We start from the raw sequence: 21,406 nt of genomic DNA, 5'->3' as shown, positions 1-21,406 counted from the left end.
GCGCAAGACTACATTCACCGGAGGGCAAGAATCAAATAACGTATTGGAAGATCAAAGGGTGTTATTTTCGATCACTTAATCGGTAATTGCAGAGACACTTCTTTATTCGTTTAATCCTACCTTAGCGAGTAGGAAGAGCATTGCTTAATTGGTCTTAGTAAGAAATCAGAGTCGATTTATTAAAGTTAATAAGGCTATTTACCGCTAATTATAGCAAGATGCTGCTAATAGATTCGATTCGATTCGAATGAATCTGATTTCATAAATCAAAGAACTAACTCCTTCTACAAGAGAGCCATCCAGACACGTGGCAACCACGAGTCTCCCGTCTTCAGCTCGTATCTATGCCTCATTAAACGGCAGGCGATCAAAACTTGCTAATAATTGGCTAACAAGACTCCTGCCGAATGTCCCAGCACGTGGATGCCACGCACAAAATCCCTCGTTTCGTTTCGTTCGGGATCGTTGAAATGTCGCGCGACTGTAGTCTCGGCAAGTTCAAGCACGTTGTCGACACGTTCCCATCCTTCGTCCGGGGCGTTTCTGGATAATGGAGATGTCGAAGAAAGGATGCTACGATCTTCAGCGCAGGGACTGCGATAAGTTCCAAACTCATGTGAGATCCACGTGTTAGCTGAATTCGACGAGACGACGTGAAGTCGATCACTTGTATCAGACTTTGTAAGCGTTGTAACCTCATGCGAGAGCTTTGACTCGTGTTTTTGTAGATCTTTTTTTTTTCGGAGTGCGATGGTTGTGTCGGCTGGCTCGGATAGCAGGTAGCCGGCCGGTTGTGAGGAGGATTGCTAGAGTACAGCTAGCTATATAGAGGGGAGAACAGATGGTGGTGATAGGTGATCGGGCGATGTCTTCAGCAGACAGTCTCTGGATAATTTCATTTCGTCGACGCCTAGAACGATGTATCGCTCGATTTGGAGTGTGGTATGCGCTTTGAGGTGTTGTAAGGCATCAACGATGCATTGATAAACATAAGCTCGGTCGCACATTCGTTCCAATCCTGCCCTGTGGCCCTTCCGAGCAAGCCCGATTCGTAGTAGGTTGTTGGGTTTGTGATCTGCAGCGCTTATCAAATCTTGCATCAGGCACCAGGCCGCCAGTCAGCTTAGCGACGGGATGGATGGTAGCTTGGGCGGTTAAGCACGGCAGGGCATCTAAGCATTCACTAATGCTTGAGTTTGTGGGGAACTGTACCACTGTTGGGGACAGTTGGTGTTACTAACAGCTATGTATGTATGTAATGAATGTTCGCGGCTGCGTTCGCTAATAACGGAAGTTGAGGGGGAGAACATCGATAATCGAGTCGACGAGTCCAGCGCCGCCCAGCGTCGATCGAGCGATGTGGATTGTAAAACTAGAAGAAATGCCCCCTATCCTGGTTGTCGGAACGGGCTATGCCGCTGTGCGATTACCCGCTAGGATACCATGCTCAGTTGTCCTTCGTTGCTTAACTAATTAAAGTTGCCTCTGTATGTAGCATGCCTGTGATTAACAGCTCCTCTTACAATGCTTGTATTGCACCTCGGTAGATCAGTGATTTCTTTGCCTACAATCTAGCAACCCATTCTTCTGTCGACTTACCGACTAGTCTATTATAATATACTAAATACTTTACTTCCTAGTCGATAGTTGCTATGCGCTGTTTAATCTGTAGTCTAGGTACAGTCTAACAGTTAACCCATCTTGGAATAGCCATACCGAAACCGCGGGCGAACAGTAGGTTGTCGGCAGATTAGCTTAACTGTCTCTATCCCTGCTCCGAACTTCCGTGTATGTAAGCATACTTTCCGGCGACCGAAGGAGTGATTCAATTTGCTGCGTCAACCACCAACAAAGCTGTACGAGCGAGTAGCCACTTGTTCCCTGCTGCGGGTATATCTTGTCGAAGGATCAGCAAGCGTGCATTCAAGCTCCACCAACCTCCGCTCCTGGCTTGCAGGATCGAGATGCCAGAAAGCCCCGCTGACCATTGAAACGAACAGCCCCTAGCAATGGATGCTAAGGAAGCATCATGGCGAATGTGTAAAAGGCAATCGAGACTTTCTGAATGCGTGAGAAGGGAGTTTCTGAGATGACAATGGAAATGCATTGGACATCCCTTCGTTGTTCATCAAAGTGTCTTTTTTATCAGAGACGGTTTCAATGGTTTAAGGCTTGCAGCGGGAAGGCTGTAAACAGACACGCCGCCAAACCTTACAATTGGCGAACGAAAACGCTGAACTATAAAGGGATTCTGCACATAAGCCAACAGATACTGCAGTAATATAAGCTACTCTTGCCAGAATGTTCAACCCATCGTTCCGAGGCCCTTAGCATTATCACTCCGACCTCAAATGCGGGTCAGAAGAGAACGGCGCATGAAGGAATGCCGCCGTCTTCACAAACTACAGAATACTCAACGTAGGACACTCAGCGACTCGGGACCCTGCATGCAGGAATGATCTACTCCACCGCCTCTGAACTTCACGCCGCTTACGCTGTGTTGGCTGAAACCTCCAAAGCACCCCTAGCGTACTTGCGTGCTGCACAAAATGTACTCCCCAAGTTTTCTCGTCAGTGAATCACGCTACAGCAGCTGAAAGGATGCTAAGCATTTCGGCACTCCTCCACGCGTCGAGCTCAGATACGCTAGAGTAGCTCAAGAATACCACGCGCTTTTTTGGAAGTGCGGTAGCTCAGCCGAACGTGTGGAGTGGTTGACTATTCATAGTTCGATGTGAATGCATATATCAACCAAGACATGGGGTGTAGATCGCGCCGCTACGCCGGCTTATAATAGTTTACCACGGCGCCTGTCCACTTTGCCTAATGCTTCATCAACGCTAGAGGATGAACGGGATGGGATCGTGGACCTCTCTCCCACGTGGCCCTGTTGAGAACTATTAGTATGACCTAGGCTGCCACACTGCATTGTTTCACTTCTTGATCAACTTCTCGATCTTCAATCATCGATCGCTTCGGCCCCCCCCCCCTCCCCCCATCATCATCATCATCGACCAAAGCCATGTCAACTACACCAATGGCAGCTCCTCCCGGAGCGGATCTCAAGCCTGTCACCTCCTCACGCGGTCGAAGCAGCACATCTGACGAGCAGAAACTACGATCAAGCTGTGAAAGCTGTGCTCAGTCAAAGCTGAAATGTTCTGGAGACAAGCCTGCTTGTGCGAGATGTGCGAAGCGTGGACTGGCCTGCAAGTATGTCATTGCGAAGCGAGGGGGCAGGAAGCCCAAAGGCTACACGAGCACGAACGACAACAACCCATCGAAGCGAAGGGAAGATAGCCACTCTCCAGCGGCTTCTCAGTGGTCATCCACGGGCCATCTGGAACAATCATACCCATATTGCGATCCTACAATCAGTGGGTCTGCTTCGCCAGCCCTGATCGCCATGTCCGACTTTTACAATCCAATGGATCAGAATTTACCGGATGCCCCAACCTCGCATAGTGATATATCCATGGATTTCGACTTCAACGACTGCTTCTCGCTCGGCTTCCCCAGCTCGAATGAGCTCTCAGATTTCTGCAACGTTGGCTCCACAGATATGTTCTCGCCCAGCCTCGATAGCAGCAGCAGCAGCAGCACTGGTCCCGAACGACAGCTCCTTTGCGATGGATTTTCGCTCACAGACGATGCAATGTCGGACCTCTTCCCACTCTCACCTCCGGAACCTCAACAGCAGATCTCCTGCACGCCGACCGATAAGAATCCACACAGCTACCAAGAGGCTTGTCTGAATGGCTCTTGCTCCTGTTTAGTCGAGGCACTCAGCCTTATGAAACAACTCGTCTCATCGCCCGCGAGAAACGGCGCAGCCTCACCGCCAAACATCCAAACCATCATCGATCGTAACGAAGCCACGATTGAGTCGGTACGAAGGATGCTGGAATGCTCGTGCTCACAGGACGATGGATACCTGCTTTCCGTGATGTCTCTCATCATCTTCCGGGTGCTGGGATGGTACGCTACCGTAGCACGCCAAACAGCTTGCGACGTCGACAGTCAACCATCACGCTCTCCGCAATCCTCAATATCTTCAGCTGGCAGCGGCTACTGTCTCGAAGGAGCAGACTCAGCACGGATGGCAGCTCAACTTGTGCTAAGCGAGATTCATCACGTCCGAAGAATCGTCCACCAGCTTTCTCTGAAGCTCAAAGCTCAAGGCGAGAAGGAGAGAAGTCGTCCTGAGACTAGAATGGAAGGCTTGGAGGCCATGGATAACGAGATGACTTTACCGCTTTCTGCTACAATGTACGATCAACTCGACGTGGATCTGAAGAAGCGGTTACGAGCTCTTTCTTGGGAGATGATAGATCGATTACGCAGGTATTGAGGTGTTGCCTGTGAGGCTTGTACAGCGCTTGCATTCGATCTATTTCTTAGCGATACAGCTTTAGAGCATAGGTATGTATACCTGTGATAATAATGCATCTTTGAGATCTATCACACTGCAGTACCCTCACGCAAAGGATTCTCTTGTCTGCGAGTGCGAGTCCGACACCCATATCGGAAGGAAGGTGAGCTTTCACACCATCAAGTTCCGCGACCTTGAACACAGCTGAGTGAGAGTGGCTAGCTCAACTCCCCCATTTCCTTCCCTAAACGAATTCGCACTTCTGGAACACATCTGTCGATCGCCAACCAATGCTTGCGCTCGTGACCGAACTCTGCAAGCATGAACTCATGGAACTGCCCGAACGCTGACACTCCAACACCTCTTTCCCACGAACGATCGACATCTCTGCATGGTGCTACGCGTGCATGTGCATGGTCTCGGAAACCACGTTGTTGCGATTGCGCTCCACCTTTCCCCTACGTTTCCCAACCCTAACCCGTCTTTCCTTTCCATACGGATGATATCTGCACCTCTTCAAAATCAACCCATGAACATCTTCCGCCGCATGAAAAGCCGCTCGTAAAGACCTCCTCCGTTGCCTCAACCACTTCGAATCCACATCTCTCATCAACAAGGCAAGAATATACTCATGATAACCGGCTTGAAGGGCAAGGTTGTTTTTCAAATGTCTCGACACAAGGCTTTCGTGTTCGTTCAGATCTTCCTGCATCGATTCGATCGTCTCGTCGTCATCATCATCATCGTCGTCTAAAAGTCTTTGCCGTTCGTTGAGAATCCCTTCGGAGTGGGCGAGTTGTTTTATGTATTCTTCTTTTTGTTTGTGAAGGGCTGAGATTTTTTGGAAGGCTTCTGTGCATTCTTGCACTCTGATATTTTCTTGGTTGCGGAAGGATGGGGTTGATGTGCGTAATACCAGAGTCATTTTGAGAGGCGGCGAGCCTGCCTGGTGGTGCTGACTGGGTATGGATCGTCTGTTGCCAGATACAGTAGTAACGGGTAGCGTAAGACGGGACTGGCTGGCTGATTCAGCAGCTGTTCTCTGCAATCGGTTCTATATGTCGATCAGCTTACGGTCGATTCGGGATCAAAGACTCATGCTCACTACGAGGGATCCATTTTGAACCAGAGCTCCCGTCGTTCGACTTGTTGATAGCCAAACAGTGTCTCCACCGTCCGTCACAGTCCGTGTCCCCGGGCCATCATTTGTCGACGGGCGTCGGAATCCGCATCCCTGTACTTCTATCGCTCGATAATCGCGTCTTCAGCGCGGGAACAAGGTTACATGAATGGTTCCGAGCAATGCGTACGCATTGAACGCTGGGAACCCGGAAATGACCCGAATCTATTCTCGCAGCCTGAGGCAGTTGCCTATTGTGTCGCGGATGCGCGGATGCGGGCTCCGAAATAGAACTACTCCTTCGTACTGTCTTGGCGGAAAACTTTAGGGAATTTAGTGTCGTATCGTCGATGGTATCGTAGAATATCGTTTCGTTCAACGAACAAGTTAACAATGAAACTATTCGATAGTTATATTTATATTTATAATATAAATATTAGTTATATATAACCTTATAGTCGATAGAGAATAAATATAGTATAGTAAATGCTTAGCTTTTTTTTTAAAAAAAAAGCAAAAAGATTATAGTAATTTTTTATCTATTAGCTATATAATTAAACTTTAATATTTTTAAATAAAATTCTACTAAAACAATTAGAAATATAGAATAGTTTAGGTTTCCTCTATATTTATAGTAGATATCTACTATATTCTTTAGAATATAGATATATATATACTTAGTAGAATATAAATTAGATATAGCGCTATTAAAAATTTTAAATTTGCCTAGAGATATATAGTTATTCTATTATATACAGTCTCTTAGAATAGGGCTCGGTACTTTAGGTACTAGGTCTATATATTACGAATTACAGTATAATATAGATTGTAAAATAGTAGGAGTTAGCGACCGTATTAGACTTAGGCTACTATAGTTACTATTTATAATAGTATTTAGTATTAAACTAATTACTTTTAATTGCACTATGCCTCTGAGCCTCGAAGTAGCGAACAGCCGGTCCTAGCGGATAACCGGTCCAATACTAGAATACAATCCTTACTATCGGATGATTCGGATTGGGCCACCGGCCACCGTCGGAATGTGCCGCAAACATATTATTATTGTGCACCCGGGGAAGTTTTTAAGAATGGCTCTGGGTGGTAGATCGAAGAGTTTGGTGGATATCGGGGCATTGCAGCAGCAGCTCGAGCATCTTTAGTTCTGTGTCAAGTCACGCATGATACCGATACCAACATGCAAGGCATGGCTTTGGTCAGCTCATCATCAGACGCCTTGCATTTTGTTATCCTATTGGATTGATTGATTGATTGATTGACTGATGATTGCAATGGGCCACGCACGGCAGCTCGAGGAATGGAGGAATGATCTGGCGTTTGCTGCGATCAATCAATATCAACAGCAATGCAAGCCATCAAGTCCACCTCCTGTCGCAGCAAACGCAACTGGCGGCTGTGGCAACGAGGCGGCGAGCAACGTAACAACTCCCGTTGGTTTCATCCAACGCCTTGCCAGCCATGTAATGTTCCAAGCGCATCACAGACCAGGACACATTGCTGACATCAAAGTAGAATCAGCTTCTCGCATGCCTCAAATGGCTGGGCGAATTCCAGGTCCTGGCGTGTATTCCTCTCAAAGGCAGCATTCATGCTCGCGATGTTGCGGATCTGACCGGCGTGCCAGAGACACAGCTATGCCGTGTCGTGCGATTAATGGCAACAGCTGGATTCCTTCATGAGCCGCGTCCTGGTCAAATCGCACACACCGTCCTGTCCGGCGCCTTCGTCACAGACTTGTCACTGCTGGATGCCGGCATGTTCCTCAGCGAAACTGCAGCGCCCGTTGCTCTCCACATGGCCACGGCGACAGAGCGTCAAAGCGATCTCCAGGCTTCAAATAGTGCGTACTCGGTCGCGTTCAACACATCACAGCCTTTCGAAGCAGCTTGCGTTGAGAGATCCAGACTACATCGTCAATGGTCCGCATACAGCCGGTGCGCTGGAGATGCGGAAGACAAGACTGTTGAGCTTTTTGGACAGCTAAATTGGCGAAGCCTTGGTAGCGCCACCATAGTCGATGTGAGTCTTCCACAATCTCAGCATCTACTGGCATTGGGAGTACTAATCGTCGTGGCAGTCGTGCGCGCAATCGACAGATCTGGTCCTGGAATTGGCGAAACTGTACCCTTCTCTTCATTTTGTGGTGCAGATGAACAATGCTGCTGCTGTGCAGCAAGAGGCGTGCCGGAGACCAGAATCAGAAGACGTCAAACGCCGCATGAAAATTCAAGAGCGCATGCCCTCGGCCCCTCAGACGGTGAAAGATGCCGCAGTATACATCCTGCGATTGCCTGCCACCTTACGACCCTCCGCTGTACAAATTCTCGCCGAGCTCAGAGCACACCTAGGAGCCCTTCGGGCGAATAGCTCCGCGACTCTTATCCTGGCAACCCCCTTACTCCCAGAACCAGGAACTCTCGATCCGGATAGCGAAGCACGAGCGCGAGTCCGAGATCTTGCGAGATTACAGTTGACGAATGAAACTGATCTCGAGCTTTCCGAATTGATAGAATTGGTGAATGGCGTCCACGATAGTAATGGCCGGTTCAGAGTCGTGAGCAAACTTCGGTCGAGGGATAGTGCTGCCACAGCGGCGTTGGGTATCAAGTATCAGGCAGTTCCAACTGCACCTTAGCTAGAAGTGAAGTTCGGGCGAAAACACCAGAATGCATTCTGTGACGAGTTTTCCTTTTCCATCTCCGTCCAGGACCCGGCTGGGATTGTCCATACGTTATCGTCTGCTCATACTTTATCGTATCTCCTTTCGCAATGGTAGATGTCTGTCGCAATGGTAGATGTCTGTCGTAATAGTCGATGTCTGTCGTAATAGAAGATGTCTATCGTAATGGTAGATGTCTTTCGCAACGGCAGATGCCTCCGTAAGTCCAAGTCACCACCGCAGATATTCTTCCTCCCAGCCACAAATCTCAGACACCGATGAGCCAGCGTTCATCGCCCTCGCTTTTTACTCCCTCTCATAACCTCGACACACCACGACGCCGCCCCATCTCTTCTCCCATCATGCCCATTTCCAGTCTCGACGTTGGTAAGGAAGAGAGTAAGGTGATGTCGGCAGATGAGGTAAAGAGGCCGCCAAGTTTTGCGGACATTGAGACCCTCCGCTTCACGGACGATTGTGCTTGACCGAGCGGACGTTCAGGACACTTGAAAGTCCGGTGGTGCCTGAGGTGGCTCGTCTTGGTCAACAACACCTTTTTTTTTTGAATCATTTACTCCGATCCTTGACACGCTCTATAGAGTAAACTTCTGGCGGGCTGATAGGTGCCTACCATGACCTCGAAGAGAATGTCTGGGCGCTCATTTCAAAAGGTCGAAAAGGGGTTCAGATTTTGACGAGGGACGCCGGAATCGAACAACGAAATGAATATCCAACTCGTTGCGTTCGGAAGCCAATGGCTAGCATTGTCATCAGATGACGCTCTCCTCACACACATCATTCCTAAACTGCATTATGCGATAAGCATCTACGCATCCTGAATTCGCTCTGGAGTCCAACCAGGTTGCAGCTGAGTCCAGTCCTGATTGAAGTCAAAGCCAGTCCGGTACGTCCTGTCCACGACAAGCTCAGCCTTGGTCAACTTAGCGCCGGCGTCAGTCATGGCCCAGATCACAAGAGCAATTTGATTGTTTCCACAATGATTAATCACGCCTGGTGGAACAGGGAATCGAGTTTGGGGACCAAAGTGAGGCAGAGATTTTCCAACTGGTGGACGCAGCGAAGATTAGTACGGGCGTGGCGTTCGATGTTCGGACTGCCAGACTTACATTGATAACCATTGACGAAAAGCTCTATACTGGCGATAGTACCACCAGCTGCTTCCAGATTGAAAGAGACAGGTGCATCGATCTCATGAGGAAAGTCCAGCGTGAAGTTGCTCACGTACCATCTCACGCCACTTTTGCTCAGGCCAACGCTTGGTTGCTCGTTGGTCCACTCTGGTCCATTTGCCTCAAATCCAGGCAAATGCCAGCCAAGCCTTGTGCCGTGCAGTCCATCTTCATTCATGGATCCTCGGACAGGATCGAGCTTCGGATTTTCATCTAACGCACTACCTCGGATTTTCCATGTACTGAAAGGCAACTCGTTGCCATCACCATCATAAAGCCAAGCACCGAGTATACCGCGGGGGTTCTCAACTCCAGCAGGCCCGGTACTGGTTTGGTCGTGGCCAGTGTAATCTGTGACGACCGTCAACATGTTTTGATCACTGAGCGTTGCATTCGAGAAGTCCAGCAAGGCAGATGCAGGGCTTGGGGAGGTTGCATTGCCAACAGTGTATCCCACGGAAATGCCATTGAGCCAAGCAGTAAATCCTGCTGCTCGACCTCCTTGTATGGTAATGTTCGCAGAGCGAGCCAGTCGCGAGGTGAAGGAGCCGCGATAGATCTTGATGCCTGCAAAGTAGCCATAATCAGAACTGAAAAGAACGGGGAGCGTAAGGGGAGCAACGGGACTACGCGTCGTCGTCTTGTTGCAAATCTTCCAGCTTGAGTCGTCGAAAGATGTAGAGAGCTCAGGCAGGGAATCTGCAGCTTTCCAAAACAGAGAAGGCAGAGAAGGTTTTGCATCGCAGCCGCGCGCTGTAGCTTTTAGAGAACCATATTCTGTCATCGTTGTGGCGAGATTTTGGTCATTCCATGAGATTAAGCCAACATCTGGGCCGGCGAAGACTTCGAGGCTAGTGGTGTTCTCGTTATCGCCGACCAGTGCTATAGTACTACCCTGAATGCTTGCGTTGCGAATGTTATAAGGCCCTAGTGCTAATATTTGATGATTCGGACTTGCAAACGGATCTGTTGATAGAGGGATGGCGTAGAAATTCCAAGCAGTCTCGGTATCCAGCAGCCAAACCGTGAGGTCGTCATCGAATCGCACTATCGTTGAGCCGGCTTTTTGCGTATAGCTGTACCGCGTGTACGTACCATGGTCATTAGCATCGCTCACCAGCTTGTTGTCACCGAAGACCTTATGCTTGGCCTTCGTGTCCAGAGTGAAGTCTGCGGTTTGACCAACGTCGAGGTACAAAACTAGCATGGTCGTATCACCCAATATTACCCACGTCAGCACATCGGCGGTGCAGAACAACATAGTACGATTGACCCCAAAATGGTAGTCTGTGGTCACAATCTTGCTCTGTCTGCCCTTCAATTCCATGCCCTTGACAGTAGCATTGCCCTCAGAAGTATTGAGATATACATCAAATGCGATTGTAGCCCTCGAGCTCGTATTAGCATTTTGCAGAACATAGAAACCAGCCTGCGTATCAGGATTGCGAAGCACCCAGGTCCAGACGTCGTTCGTGCTCACAGCATTGCCAGTGCCATTGGATTCCATCTCTGTTTTCAACAGGTCTGAGCTGACTCTTGTGAAGAACGCAATGAGTTTGGTTTGCTTGAATTTGGTCGTGACTTCCCTCTTCTCGTTCAATGGCGCACTGTAGTCATAACTGGTGTACACAACAGGTGCGGCCAGATTTCCCCAATTCGTGCCTCCGAAAGCCAGGTAGAGACTTTGCATAGTAGTCCTTTGTCCGATGTTGGTTTTGTAATACACATCGGCAAACTGCGGATCGTGCATCGCGGTACAGGAGTCGTAAAAGCTGCCGCCCCAAGGTTGAAAGTAACCAGCCTCGAACTCTGGCATGAGAGACGGCTGACTGAAGGAGTAGTTTTGGAACCACTGATAGTAGGTGCGTACTACTTTGAAACCTGCGTCGGGATTCGTGCAAGAGAGGCTACCTGGGTACGAGTCCAGACCATAGATGTTGACACTACCCCCAACATCCTGGTAGTCGGTCGACCAAGACTGAGAGCGCATCCCTTTCTCGTTAGAATAGAGAGGCACCTCGATGCCGACGTCTCGGCTTGCAGACTCCACTTGCTCCATATAAAGCACGAGGGTATTGTTGACCTCGTGGGGGATTTCCTGCAGCTCATTCTCAATCTGGTACAAGATGACAGGTCCACCCTTTGTGATCTGATTCTTGGCAATTATGCTTCCGACAGCTTTCACCCAAGGTAGCCATGCTTGGTGGTATGTCTCATCGCTGGTCCTGAGCTTCCCGAAACTCCCATCACTGCCGTAAAGTGCAAGTCCGCCTCCATTTGTTTCGGCATTGCAGTAAGGCCCAGGCCGGGCCATGACCCAAAGACCTATCTCTTTGCACATGTCAAACAGCTTCTGGATATCCTTGCCTGGACTCTCGAAGTCGAAGACACCAGGCCCAGAGGAGTGATAGCTCCAGAAGAAGTAGATTGATACTGCGTTGAGACCATTTGCCTTGAACTTTTGGAGAACGTCTCGCCACATCTCCGGAACTGGTAGACGTTCATAGTGAAACTCGCCAGCTTGGATGAAGACCCTGGATCCATTGATCATGAGGGAGTACTTGTCCCAGGTGACTGCTTTGGTAAGACCATCATCGATGCTGAAGACCAAACAGGCCACGCACAACAGCCATACCAGTACTTCTAGCATACCCATTATGCCAATGAATGTGCTTGCGGTCCAGGTCCGAGATTCTGTATAAATAAGAGCAGGTCATTGAAGACCATTGGTTGGAACGATGGGGGAGTGTGGAATATATAACACTCAGCACCTCTTTCTCTTCGCAGCAGCCTGAGTCTCAGCCATACTGGCAACACGCATGGTGTTCGACGTATTTGTGGGCGTGCTGGGCACGAGATATGCGTGCCGCCGATATAGCCTGTGGTTAGAATAACGGGAGTGAAAGGAAATTGCCCAGGTTCGGGCCTCGGGCGAATTCTTTCCGAACTTCCATTGCCATTTCGAACGCCTCGACAGAGGACACATACACTATAGGCGAGCATTCAGATTACGTCTACTTCCATTCCGCATCCGACCGCAATCCGTGTCGACCCGCGATAGCGCAAGCAAAAGCAGAAGCAAGACGAGACTTGGGAGCAAAGAGCACCCGAGTCTATCCCAATACCGTTAACCCTAAAACCCTACGCTCATAGCAAAAGCTGTGATATCTATCTTCCTCAGCCGTGATGTGCATCTCGACGCCTCATTCTCGCTCGGCTTGGGATAGGCAGAAAGCCTTCCGTCTTGTCTGGAGGATCAGGAAAGAAGACCAGTCCATACAGGGCCAATACAACTGCACAACACATCAGGACCAACGAGCTCGAGTGGGTAGCAATTCGCTTACCAGGCATAATTCCATCGACCACGAAATCCCACCTCCCCGCCGCCGCCACGGCATGCTGCGGAAGCTCCCTTTGCCTTGCCTTGTGATACTTGACCCATCCCAATTCTCGACGAGTGCTGTGTCTACCTACACTAGGTCTTGCCGACCGACCAGTAGTATCTTCGTCCAATCAACAGAAGTGTCCCAAGCAACAAACTCAGAGCAAAGGCGGATGCCAAAAGCTCTGAGAGCGAATACTCAGAGCAGGACGGGCCCGGTAATGAATTTCCATGCAACAGGGTGGTCGATGCGGGAATGCGGTAAAAGTGGAAGGTATCCTTTACGAAGCAGTGTGCCTCCCCGCAGCCTGCTGCCAGCCTCTCTGGAGGTTGGAAGGGCGATGAGACGGAAGAATTTCGTCGTGTCCCATCGAAGCACACAGCTTCGGCAACGATCAGATTTCCGCGTCCAATACAAGCTTCGCATGCGAAATGAGTCTCAAATCCGGTTTTGGCCGTGCTCCCCACCAGCTGATACTGCCGCACACCATCTGCAATGTAGAAATTCCAGTAATGCACTCCCGTAGCTCCATTCCACGACGCGTAGATGTGCACTGGATCCCGATGTGTCCGAGCATACGTCCAAACGTCGGGAGAGCGGCGAGGGGTGCCATTCCACGCTTGTAATGAGGCTCGATAAATGAGGAGCCCGTCGCCAAAAGCGACATCTAGCGTGACCTGACCTTTGTTATCACAGGTCGCTGCGTAGAACCGGAGCACAGGAGTGCATCTCCATTGGCGCGAGTCTGCAGACTGCCCATGCCACAGGACACAAGTCCATTTCTGAAGCGCCGCTGTGTGGTAGCAGTCAGGGTGACGTGGTCCAGCAGGATTTCGAGACCCTGCGATTCATTGCCGAAAACTGTGTAGCAGTCGGCTGCGTTGTCGAAGAGCGTGATGAGGGAGTGAGTTTTGTTTCCGAATACATATCGAGCGTCGTGCTGTCGACGGAACTCGGTGCCCGTGCCACGAAAAGAGGACTGCTTCCCACCGAGCTGCCACAAAATGCGGCCATCCGTGCGCGAGATCATGTAGAGGCTATCTGCGTGTCGCGCGGAGATCAGATAGTTCCCGTCGGCATCTTTGTCCACGGAGTTGACATGGAAGAAGTCGAATGCATCCAGATGTGAACGACCGCTGCCAAAGATTTCAGGCCGCTCTGCGATGGAAAGCGTTGAGTCCGTCATGTGCACATGGTCCAGCGCGTTCCACGAGAACAAGAGCGAAGCATTGGCGGAGCGTACGTCGATCTCTTGGAAGCCCGAGTCAAGCAGCCAGCCCACTCCATTCTTGAAGCCGAAGTCATGTGGGCGAGCGCGATAGACGGTGAACAGCGCCGAGCCAGACGCAGTAGTGCGGCACTCATGCATGTCTACCGGGCCGTCAACGGCACCAAATACGCTCACTTGCTCGTAGTGCCGATTCAAGACGACTCCGTGGCCGAATCCGATGGCGCGCCGCTTCTGTCCTCGAAAGAAACACAGCGCCGCTTCGTTCTCCCACACGCACGGCCGGAAATTCACAATGCTTCCGCCCATGCTGCCGCCGACTTCCGCAGTCCCGCTCCAAACAAGATTCTGCCGACAACGCTCAGTTGTTCTGCCATATCAAAAGACTCAGGCCGGACGTACGCCGCTTTGATCGAGGATTAATGGCCCAGAGTGCCCTTGCGTATCGAGATCGCTTGCCGACCCTGCCATCGGCGCTACAAAGATGAGTTCACTGCCATTCCCGCGGCGGCGAACAGAGACGTGCGGATGTATAATGTCGGGTCGCTAGGCGGAGAGCGAGGCGGGTCAATCATCTGCGCTTTTGGACGTGCTGACGAAACATACCGAAAAGTAGAGAGGAGGCGGGACGGGCATGTCTATGGCAAGACTTGGTCTGAAGTGCGCGACGGACTCTTGGAACGAAAACGATACGCTAGCAATTGACGACTACACCGTCTACACGGAAGTGACGTGACGTGGAGAGTAGCAGCGTAACTTAACACTCGAAATAAAGAAGTGGGGAAAGAAGCATGGGACCCCTAGTTCTAGAACTACCTCTCAAAGCCGCTTTCGGTGAGCGAGCTCGAAAATCCGTGCATATAGCACTTCTTGTCCTTCGATAGATGTAGCAGTAGTAGAAGAAGACAGTAGTAGTTGCTGGCAAAATAGGCCCTCAAATAGCCAAGAGGTTGGTGTAGGAGCAATGGTTCCCTAACGAAGAGGGGAACTGTCACATCCGCCCCGTGCACGGACCCATTAATACATACCACTGCTGAGGTAATCTGTCGTAATTAGTCAACACCCTACTCCTCCCCATCCGATTCATACTCATCCGCATATTGTCCGCCATAATACCCTCCATGTTCATCGGCCACATGACTATAAATCGCACCCTCAGCCTGCTTCCCGCCACAAAAAAAGCACCAGTGCGTCCCACAGTGACACTCCATATCATCGCATCCACCCACCTTCTCCGTACTCTTGCTGCAGATGCCCAATCTGCAAATCGTGGCCCGTAGCCGCCGAAACTTTGTGGCTTGCGGAGAGCCGTTTGCTCGTTACCATAATTCACTGAGCCTCTACCTTCATCCCTCGCCATGTGTGGAGGAGCATCTGCGTAATATAGGATGAGGGTCGTTGCGTCGGTCCTCATCACCTCATAAGCCTTGGCAAGACCGGTTTTGACTGCTTCAGGCCAATCATGGCCCCTAAGAGCATCCAATTTGCTAGCCATCTGAACGAGATCTGGTTCGACCTCATCGTTAGCAGGAGTGGCCCATCCTGACCACTCGAGGATTCTGTCGCCATGACAGTAATCTCTGTACGCCAGAAGGCCGACTCGATCGAAGTAGCCGGTCAAAGCGGATATTGATATGATTTGAGGGAGTGATGTGTTGAGCGAACGGAGGAAAGACGTCATGGACGTCGTATCGTCGACCAATATGAGGAGGTCATAAGCCGTGGTGTTGGGAGTAATGTTTGGTGTACAATTCCCATATATGTATTGCTGATGAAAGATGCTTGAGTCACTATCCGCCAGCATGTGACTCCATGCCGAATCTGGTCACCGATGTGAAGGTATCACATACAGTTGAACCGAAGTCATAGAAGCGGTTGGAGCGTGACGATATTGGACTTTGATGTTTGTCGTCATGTACGGAATGCTTCTGCTCTACCGTGCGTGGTAAAGATATGGAAGGCGTCTATGACTCGTAAGAGTAGAAGAAGCCGTCAAACCACCAGCCGGTTTCGGGATCAGCCGATGAGATGATTCTTGCTCCTGACCCCTGCCAGCTGAATCCATTCTCATTCCGGTGAGGGTGCTGTATTAAGTATTGTTAGGGCTGAAAACAGTAGGAATCTAAGGCGGCTCTTTCATCGCTTAACGATAAGTGAGAAGACTTCTACGCTACTTCTCCTTTTGTTCACACCTACCAAGCTAGTGCTTGCAGATGTTAGCTTTTATTCCCAGAGGAGGTGCTCCTCGACGGCTGATCGAGCTTCACGTCTGTACTTCCATGCCCTGAAAGGGGCTCGAAGGAAGTGGCCAGACTGAACATCGTGTTCCAAACGACCAAATTTCATTCAATCAAGCGCGCTAAGTCGCGAGGGACAGTCTGGAGGAGTGGTTTCTGGAGAAGCAGAGATGATAGTTTGGTGAGTGAAATGAAGTTGAACTTATCGACAAGGATTTCCGGGCTCGAATGAGAAACGGGCCACCGCCGTTACACGTGCATCAATCGCCATTGACTTCGCTCACGAACTTGTTCCTTCTCAACGACACCAAGCCACCTATTCACATTAGAAAACTTCTCAAGCAGTCCTTGAAAAGGCAGACCATCGTCCTACCGACATGGCTCTCCCACCACCCGGCACCGAAACCCTAGCCCAAGCAATCGTCGCCGAAGAAACCTCACCATCCCTCAAACGCAAAGCCGAAGACAACAGCATCGACACCAGCAATTCCAAGAAGAAACCCGCCATGAACGGAGATACAGACGCCCTCATCACATCACCCGACCCCCTCCATCCCGCCAACCACATCTGCTCCTTATGCCACAAATTCTACGGCTTTGGCTGGGTAACAGGCACAGGCGGCGGAATTTCCATAAAACATGCTGATCATGTATACCTGGCACCCTCAGGCGTGCAGAAAGAGTTGATGGAACCGAAAGATATATTTGTGATGGATTTTAGGACGAAGGAGTATTTGAGACGGCCGAAGGTAAGGTGTTCCGTTACTTCTCTCATGAAACTCTTCATTTTGATGTGTGTGCGCGCTTGTCTGGGTTGGGCATAGGTTGACGTGTCGAAACGGTAGGTCCTCAAACCCTCAGCCTGCACACCCCTCTTCATGGCCGCCTACACGCACCGTGGCGCTGGGGCATGTATCCACACACATTCCCAATGGGCAGTTCTGGTCACCCTAATTCTAGAATCCGGTGCCCAACACCACCCCTCACACGGTAAGGATGTCTTTTGCATGAAAGAAATCGAACAAATCAAAGGTATCTCGAGGGGTGGGACTGGATCTCAAGAGATTGCGGAAGGTGGAAGGAAATTGGGGAATTTGGGGTTCTATGATACGATGATGATTCCTGTGATTGAGAATACTGCGCATGAGGAGGATTTGAAGGATACACTTGAGAAAGCGATTGGGGAGTGGCCGGAGACTTGTGCGGTGCTGGTCAGGAGGCATGGGCTTTATGTTTGGGGAAAGGATGTGGCGCAGGCGAAGACGCAGTGTGAGAGTTTGGATTATTTGTTTCAGCTTGCGGTTGAGATGCATAAGCTGGGATTGAAGTGGATATGAGGATGGGATTATTGGGAGCGGAAAGTTTTGTGGACTGCGAAGGGCGTGGCCCCATGTTGCGCTGATTCGAATTCCTGAGGCCAGAAGCGCTTTGCGGGACCACTGTGATGAAGCCTGATATTTTCGCCGACCGACCACTATGGAATTCATCTCTTCATGACGAGCACACTCTCCTGGCACTCGTTTCCGATGGCATTGACTCAGATTACGCATTCACGCGGCAGCTGCGGAGAGCTCGTCAAGAAACATACCCAGCCTCAACGCTTGTCATGTTGCACTCCAACCCAGCCCCTGGCTTCATCGCTGTTGCGATATCTCCAGCAACGAACGTGAGCCGCAGATCGCTGAGGGTGGGTGATGCAGTGCCAAAGCTGGCGACGGGCAGAAGGAAAACGATAAAGTTCATTGTATTGTACCGGGTGGTTGGCGATATGCTTAGAACAAACTAGATGGACGTCACTGCGGTCAGTATGGATAATGGAGGTCAAGATGAGGCTGTAGTGGCACGCAAGATACAGTAGAGTGCGCGGCCAGAGCTGATTGTGATCCTTGGGGGGTTTCAGGCAGCAATGCCGATGTTTTGATCGGTACGTAATGCTATCAGCTAGCCATGAACCATTCAATCCGAACGCTTCTGCGACAGTAGCACGCCCTTCATGATGCCGTTTGTGGCAGGAATAAAGAAGACGAGGTGAGGTCGAATCCTTGGGCCTTGGCAGGGCAAGCGCAATCGGAGCCGAGCCGTTCACAAGCCGCCGAGGGGCAGAGTCACGGCAAGGTTCATGGAGAATATAACCGCTCACACTCCACAGCCAGACGTCAATGAAACTCACTCGTTACTTAAGAGCCTTGCACGAGGAAGTCATCCTCACGCTCCCGCCAATATGAAGGAGAAACACCTTACAGTAGTCATCAAGCTCGGTACACTTTTTGTATCGGCCCTAAAGATTCATGTGAAAGAGTGTCGGACTAATTCTCGCCCAGGCACATCCTCCATAGTCGACGAGAAGACCCACGAACCACTCCTCGCCACGCTTTCAACGATTGTTCAGACCGCAGTCAGTCTCCGCCATGACGGACACCGGGTGGTCATCTGCTCGTCAGGAGCCATTGGTATGGCCCTGCGACAGATGGATCTTGAAAGACGACCGAAGCACCTCCCACAAGTCCAGGCACTTGCAGCTATAGGACAGTGCAAGCTCATGGCCATGTGGGATCAGCTATTCATGCATATGCGGCAGCCCGTCGCTCAGATCCTCCTCACGAGAAACGACATCGCTGATCGCACGCAATACCTTAATGCTCAGAATACATTTGCAGAGTTGCTTAATATGGGTGTGATACCGATTGTAAACGAGAACGATACGCTATCAGTGCAAGAGATCAAGTTTGGTGACAACGATACCCTGAGTGCCATTACAGCTGGCATGGTATCTGCAGACTACCTGTTCTTGATGACAGATGTGGATTGCTTGTACGACAAGAATCCCAGGACAAATCCAGATGCCAAGGCGATTGAGGTGGTCGAAGACATCGCCGACCTGGCTGCCGATACTTCGAGCGCCGGAAGCTCTTTAGGAACTGGAGGCATGGGCACCAAGATCTCGGCCGCGAGACTGGCTACGGCTGCAGGTGTCACCACTGTGATTACGCGCAGCAGTAAACCTGGCAACATTGCAGCCATAGTCAGATACGTCGAAGCACAGAAGACCGAGGCGAGGGGTATGGAGGGCAGCGTGGAATTTCCAGCGAAACACAACAAGGATGAGCCCGCCCTCCAGAAAACATCAGTGGTCAACGGAACAGCAGCACCACGATTAGCAGAGCCAGGTCTGCCGCCACTCCACACACGCTTCTTGCCAGACCCGCACCCAATGCGGGATCGGTATTTCTGGCTCATGCATGGACTCGCTGCGCATGGAATCGTGTACGTCGACCAGGGTGCGCATAACGCGCTTGCATCGAAGGCTGGACTTCTGCCTGCGGGTGTCATCGACGTGGAAGGAACTTTCAATGGCCACGAATGCGTCTTGCTTAAGGTACTACCTTCGAGAAATGCTCCACTTAGCGAAGCCGAGGACATTGGCAAGGCGATTGTGAATTACTCTGCTGTCGAGATCAAGCGGATACGAGGGGTACGGAGCAGTCAGATCGCGGACATTATTGGTTACGCGGACTCGGAATACATCGCATGGAGAGATAGCGTGGCGTTATACAAGCAGGAGCTGAGTCGACCTGTGACGCCGATGGTTGATGATATCAAACGTTTGAGCATAGGGAGGCTGAGCCACTATGTGGATGTATGAGGCATGTCTGGGAGCTCGTTTGCCCCGCTGGAAAAGTAATGTTATAGATCGCGAGCACTGTCGCTAAAGCAGAGCGCATATCGTTGCATTCAACCGCACTGGACGCGTAGAGCCGAGACTGGGCTTTATCAATAAGCCACATGGGCATGGATATCAACACATACAATGCAAATCAAAATCGAAAGCAGAAAGCAGAAAGCTTGTTCTGGACGATCACTAGGCTGTCACGAAATGTGAGTGACTTCCAAAGTCTGGGGCTTCTGTATGAGGAGTGAAGAAGCTGAACAAAGCCGCATTGAGCATCATTCGGGCGTTGGCTTGGCTTCAATTCAAGCATGCTGCTGCTGCTATTGCGATACCCAGTGTCGGCCTTGATTATGGGAGATCCTGAGCTTGCTTTTCAACGCGCACAGCCCAGCTCTCCGACGACGAGAAGCACGCCAGAAGATGGCTGAAGGCATGCAAGGACATTTTCGTGGTCAAGTCTACCATATATCCTCTGTAGGCATCGATATTCTGGAATTGATGCCCACGCGCACATGAAGCGCAGTTCCAATCACTTCGCCTGCTGTCTTGCCTCGATTTCTCTGCATCTTCTCGCCAGATCACGGATGTGCTCATCCTCACTCTCCGGACTCAATCCGTTCAGAGCCGCCTCAAGCTCGTACAGGTAGTCCTTGTTCTCACCACTTGGCCCTCTCGACTTCACGATATGTTCAGCCAGGGCTTGCGGATCCTGTGGACCAAGAAATTGAGGATTGTCGGGGAGCCCAATATAGACCAGGCATCGGATCGTGCTTCCATTGAGATTGACGTTCTCGGGAACGTGGACCTCCTGGTAGGTCGCTGACATATCTTCGGGTCGTTTGAATGGCGCATACTGTATACTATAGCCATTGATCTCGCGGATGTTCATATACTCCGTGACTGCGGGCACTTTGTCCTTGGGGATTCGATAAGCTGCTCCCCAAACTCTTGGAGGAGCTGAAGGATGCTCGTCGGTCAACGTTTCCCAGAGTTGGCGATCGATAAGAGTGCACACACGGCCTGGTGCTTCTGGGGTCCCGCGGTGGTCCTCACTATTTAGAACTTTAAGATTGTGGCGAAGAGAGTTGGAGAGTGCTCTTACCTCGCCTGCCAGAAGCGCCGAACATAGCCTTCTATGTAACCAGGCAACCTTAGATCTGCGCCGACTCATTCAGAATGACTCTACTGCGTCTTCAAGACTTGATGATTTACCATAGTGAATGGGCGGTTTCCAGACCAAACTCCTGCTCGGCCATCAGTCGGCCTGCTGGAGTCCAATGGCTTATCCATCACGGTACCCGTATCCAAATAGCCAGAGATTGCCGTCTTTATCTGTCTCAGCCATATTGAGGAATGTTCGATCAAAGATGAAATGAGAGTGAGAAACAGAAATGCCATCTGATGTCGCCATTGGAAGCCGCCAACCACATGACTCGCGCGTAAACTCTATCTGAGATTAGGTAATCGAGATTTCGGCCAAAGTTGAACAGCATACAATCTTCGCCTTCAGTCGCGTGCAGAACTCGTTT

General features: G+C 50.5%; 13 protein-coding genes across 13 annotated transcripts; 6 read left to right on the top strand and 7 right to left on the bottom strand.

Annotated features, from left to right (window-relative positions):
• Positions 1 to 284: 284 nt before the first annotated feature.
• Positions 285 to 899, bottom strand: MYCFIDRAFT_177726 (uncharacterized protein; the record flags this gene model as incomplete). The annotated part of the gene is made up of 3 exons (XM_007931691.1): positions 285 to 348; positions 394 to 806; positions 840 to 899. The coding sequence occupies 3 exons, from the start codon at positions 897 to 899 to the stop codon at positions 285 to 287; spliced, it is 537 nt and encodes a 178-aa protein (XP_007929882.1).
• A 45-nt stretch (positions 900 to 944) lies between these two features.
• On the top strand, positions 945 to 2,007 carry MYCFIDRAFT_177725 (uncharacterized protein; the record flags this gene model as incomplete). The annotated part of the gene is made up of 10 exons (XM_007931690.1): positions 945 to 956; positions 995 to 1,025; positions 1,082 to 1,153; positions 1,196 to 1,345; positions 1,377 to 1,460; positions 1,496 to 1,502; positions 1,553 to 1,589; positions 1,711 to 1,738; positions 1,798 to 1,820; positions 1,855 to 2,007. The coding sequence occupies 10 exons, from the start codon at positions 945 to 947 to the stop codon at positions 2,005 to 2,007; spliced, it is 597 nt and encodes a 198-aa protein (XP_007929881.1).
• A 1,015-nt stretch (positions 2,008 to 3,022) lies between these two features.
• Positions 3,023 to 4,351, top strand: MYCFIDRAFT_198930 (uncharacterized protein; the record flags this gene model as incomplete). The annotated part of the gene is made up of 1 exon (XM_007931689.1): positions 3,023 to 4,351. One exon carries the CDS (start codon positions 3,023 to 3,025, stop codon positions 4,349 to 4,351), a length of 1,329 nt encoding a protein of 442 aa, XP_007929880.1.
• Positions 4,352 to 4,461: 110 nt separating this feature from the next.
• On the bottom strand, positions 4,462 to 5,575 carry MYCFIDRAFT_177723 (uncharacterized protein; the record flags this gene model as incomplete). Its single annotated transcript, XM_007931688.1, has 7 exons — positions 4,462 to 4,493; positions 4,520 to 4,594; positions 4,623 to 4,718; positions 4,745 to 4,769; positions 4,803 to 5,407; positions 5,468 to 5,517; positions 5,556 to 5,575. The coding sequence occupies 7 exons, from the start codon at positions 5,573 to 5,575 to the stop codon at positions 4,462 to 4,464; spliced, it is 903 nt and encodes a 300-aa protein (XP_007929879.1).
• Positions 5,576 to 5,661: 86 nt separating this feature from the next.
• On the top strand, positions 5,662 to 5,883 carry MYCFIDRAFT_177722 (uncharacterized protein; the record flags this gene model as incomplete). The annotated part of the gene is made up of 3 exons (XM_007931687.1): positions 5,662 to 5,748; positions 5,784 to 5,795; positions 5,830 to 5,883. 3 exons carry the CDS (start codon positions 5,662 to 5,664, stop codon positions 5,881 to 5,883), a joined length of 153 nt encoding a protein of 50 aa, XP_007929878.1.
• An 804-nt stretch (positions 5,884 to 6,687) lies between these two features.
• Positions 6,688 to 8,145, top strand: MYCFIDRAFT_190109 (uncharacterized protein; the record flags this gene model as incomplete). Its single annotated transcript, XM_007931686.1, has 3 exons — positions 6,688 to 6,705; positions 7,023 to 7,529; positions 7,588 to 8,145. 3 exons carry the CDS (start codon positions 6,688 to 6,690, stop codon positions 8,143 to 8,145), a joined length of 1,083 nt encoding a protein of 360 aa, XP_007929877.1.
• Positions 8,146 to 8,995: 850 nt separating this feature from the next.
• On the bottom strand, positions 8,996 to 12,009 carry MYCFIDRAFT_34561 (glycoside hydrolase family 35 protein; the record flags this gene model as incomplete). The annotated part of the gene is made up of 2 exons (XM_007931447.1): positions 8,996 to 9,234; positions 9,297 to 12,009. 2 exons carry the CDS (start codon positions 12,007 to 12,009, stop codon positions 8,996 to 8,998), a joined length of 2,952 nt encoding a protein of 983 aa, XP_007929638.1.
• Positions 12,010 to 13,409: 1,400 nt separating this feature from the next.
• MYCFIDRAFT_143069 (uncharacterized protein) lies at positions 13,410 to 14,279 on the bottom strand (the record flags this gene model as incomplete). The annotated part of the gene is made up of 1 exon (XM_007931685.1): positions 13,410 to 14,279. One exon carries the CDS (start codon positions 14,277 to 14,279, stop codon positions 13,410 to 13,412), a length of 870 nt encoding a protein of 289 aa, XP_007929876.1.
• A 922-nt stretch (positions 14,280 to 15,201) lies between these two features.
• MYCFIDRAFT_7090 (uncharacterized protein) lies at positions 15,202 to 15,687 on the bottom strand (the record flags this gene model as incomplete). Its single annotated transcript, XM_007931394.1, has 1 exon — positions 15,202 to 15,687. A coding segment is annotated over one exon (486 nt), but the record flags the coding sequence as incomplete, so codon positions are not given.
• Positions 15,688 to 16,713: 1,026 nt separating this feature from the next.
• On the top strand, positions 16,714 to 17,544 carry MYCFIDRAFT_142582 (uncharacterized protein; the record flags this gene model as incomplete). The annotated part of the gene is made up of 2 exons (XM_007931684.1): positions 16,714 to 16,956; positions 17,053 to 17,544. The coding sequence occupies 2 exons, from the start codon at positions 16,714 to 16,716 to the stop codon at positions 17,542 to 17,544; spliced, it is 735 nt and encodes a 244-aa protein (XP_007929875.1).
• Positions 17,545 to 17,578: 34 nt separating this feature from the next.
• Positions 17,579 to 18,173, bottom strand: MYCFIDRAFT_212121 (uncharacterized protein; the record flags this gene model as incomplete). The annotated part of the gene is made up of 1 exon (XM_007931683.1): positions 17,579 to 18,173. A coding segment is annotated over one exon (372 nt), but the record flags the coding sequence as incomplete, so codon positions are not given.
• Positions 18,174 to 18,428: 255 nt separating this feature from the next.
• MYCFIDRAFT_190104 (uncharacterized protein) lies at positions 18,429 to 19,850 on the top strand (the record flags this gene model as incomplete). Its single annotated transcript, XM_007931682.1, has 3 exons — positions 18,429 to 18,465; positions 18,529 to 19,278; positions 19,369 to 19,850. 3 exons carry the CDS (start codon positions 18,429 to 18,431, stop codon positions 19,848 to 19,850), a joined length of 1,269 nt encoding a protein of 422 aa, XP_007929873.1.
• Positions 19,851 to 20,406: 556 nt separating this feature from the next.
• On the bottom strand, positions 20,407 to 21,038 carry MYCFIDRAFT_34700 (uncharacterized protein; the record flags this gene model as incomplete). Its single annotated transcript, XM_007931452.1, has 2 exons — positions 20,407 to 20,929; positions 20,980 to 21,038. Coding segments are annotated over 2 exons (582 nt in total), but the record flags the coding sequence as incomplete, so codon positions are not given.
• Positions 21,039 to 21,406: the final 368 nt, after the last annotated feature.

Source organism: Pseudocercospora fijiensis, assembly GCF_000340215.1.
Source record: "Pseudocercospora fijiensis CIRAD86 unplaced genomic scaffold MYCFIscaffold_8, whole genome shotgun sequence".
Lineage (NCBI taxonomy): Eukaryota > Fungi > Ascomycota > Dothideomycetes > Mycosphaerellales > Mycosphaerellaceae > Pseudocercospora > Pseudocercospora fijiensis.
Note: the sequence above shows the minus strand (reverse complement) of the source record. Positions and strands in the feature narration are given on the sequence as shown.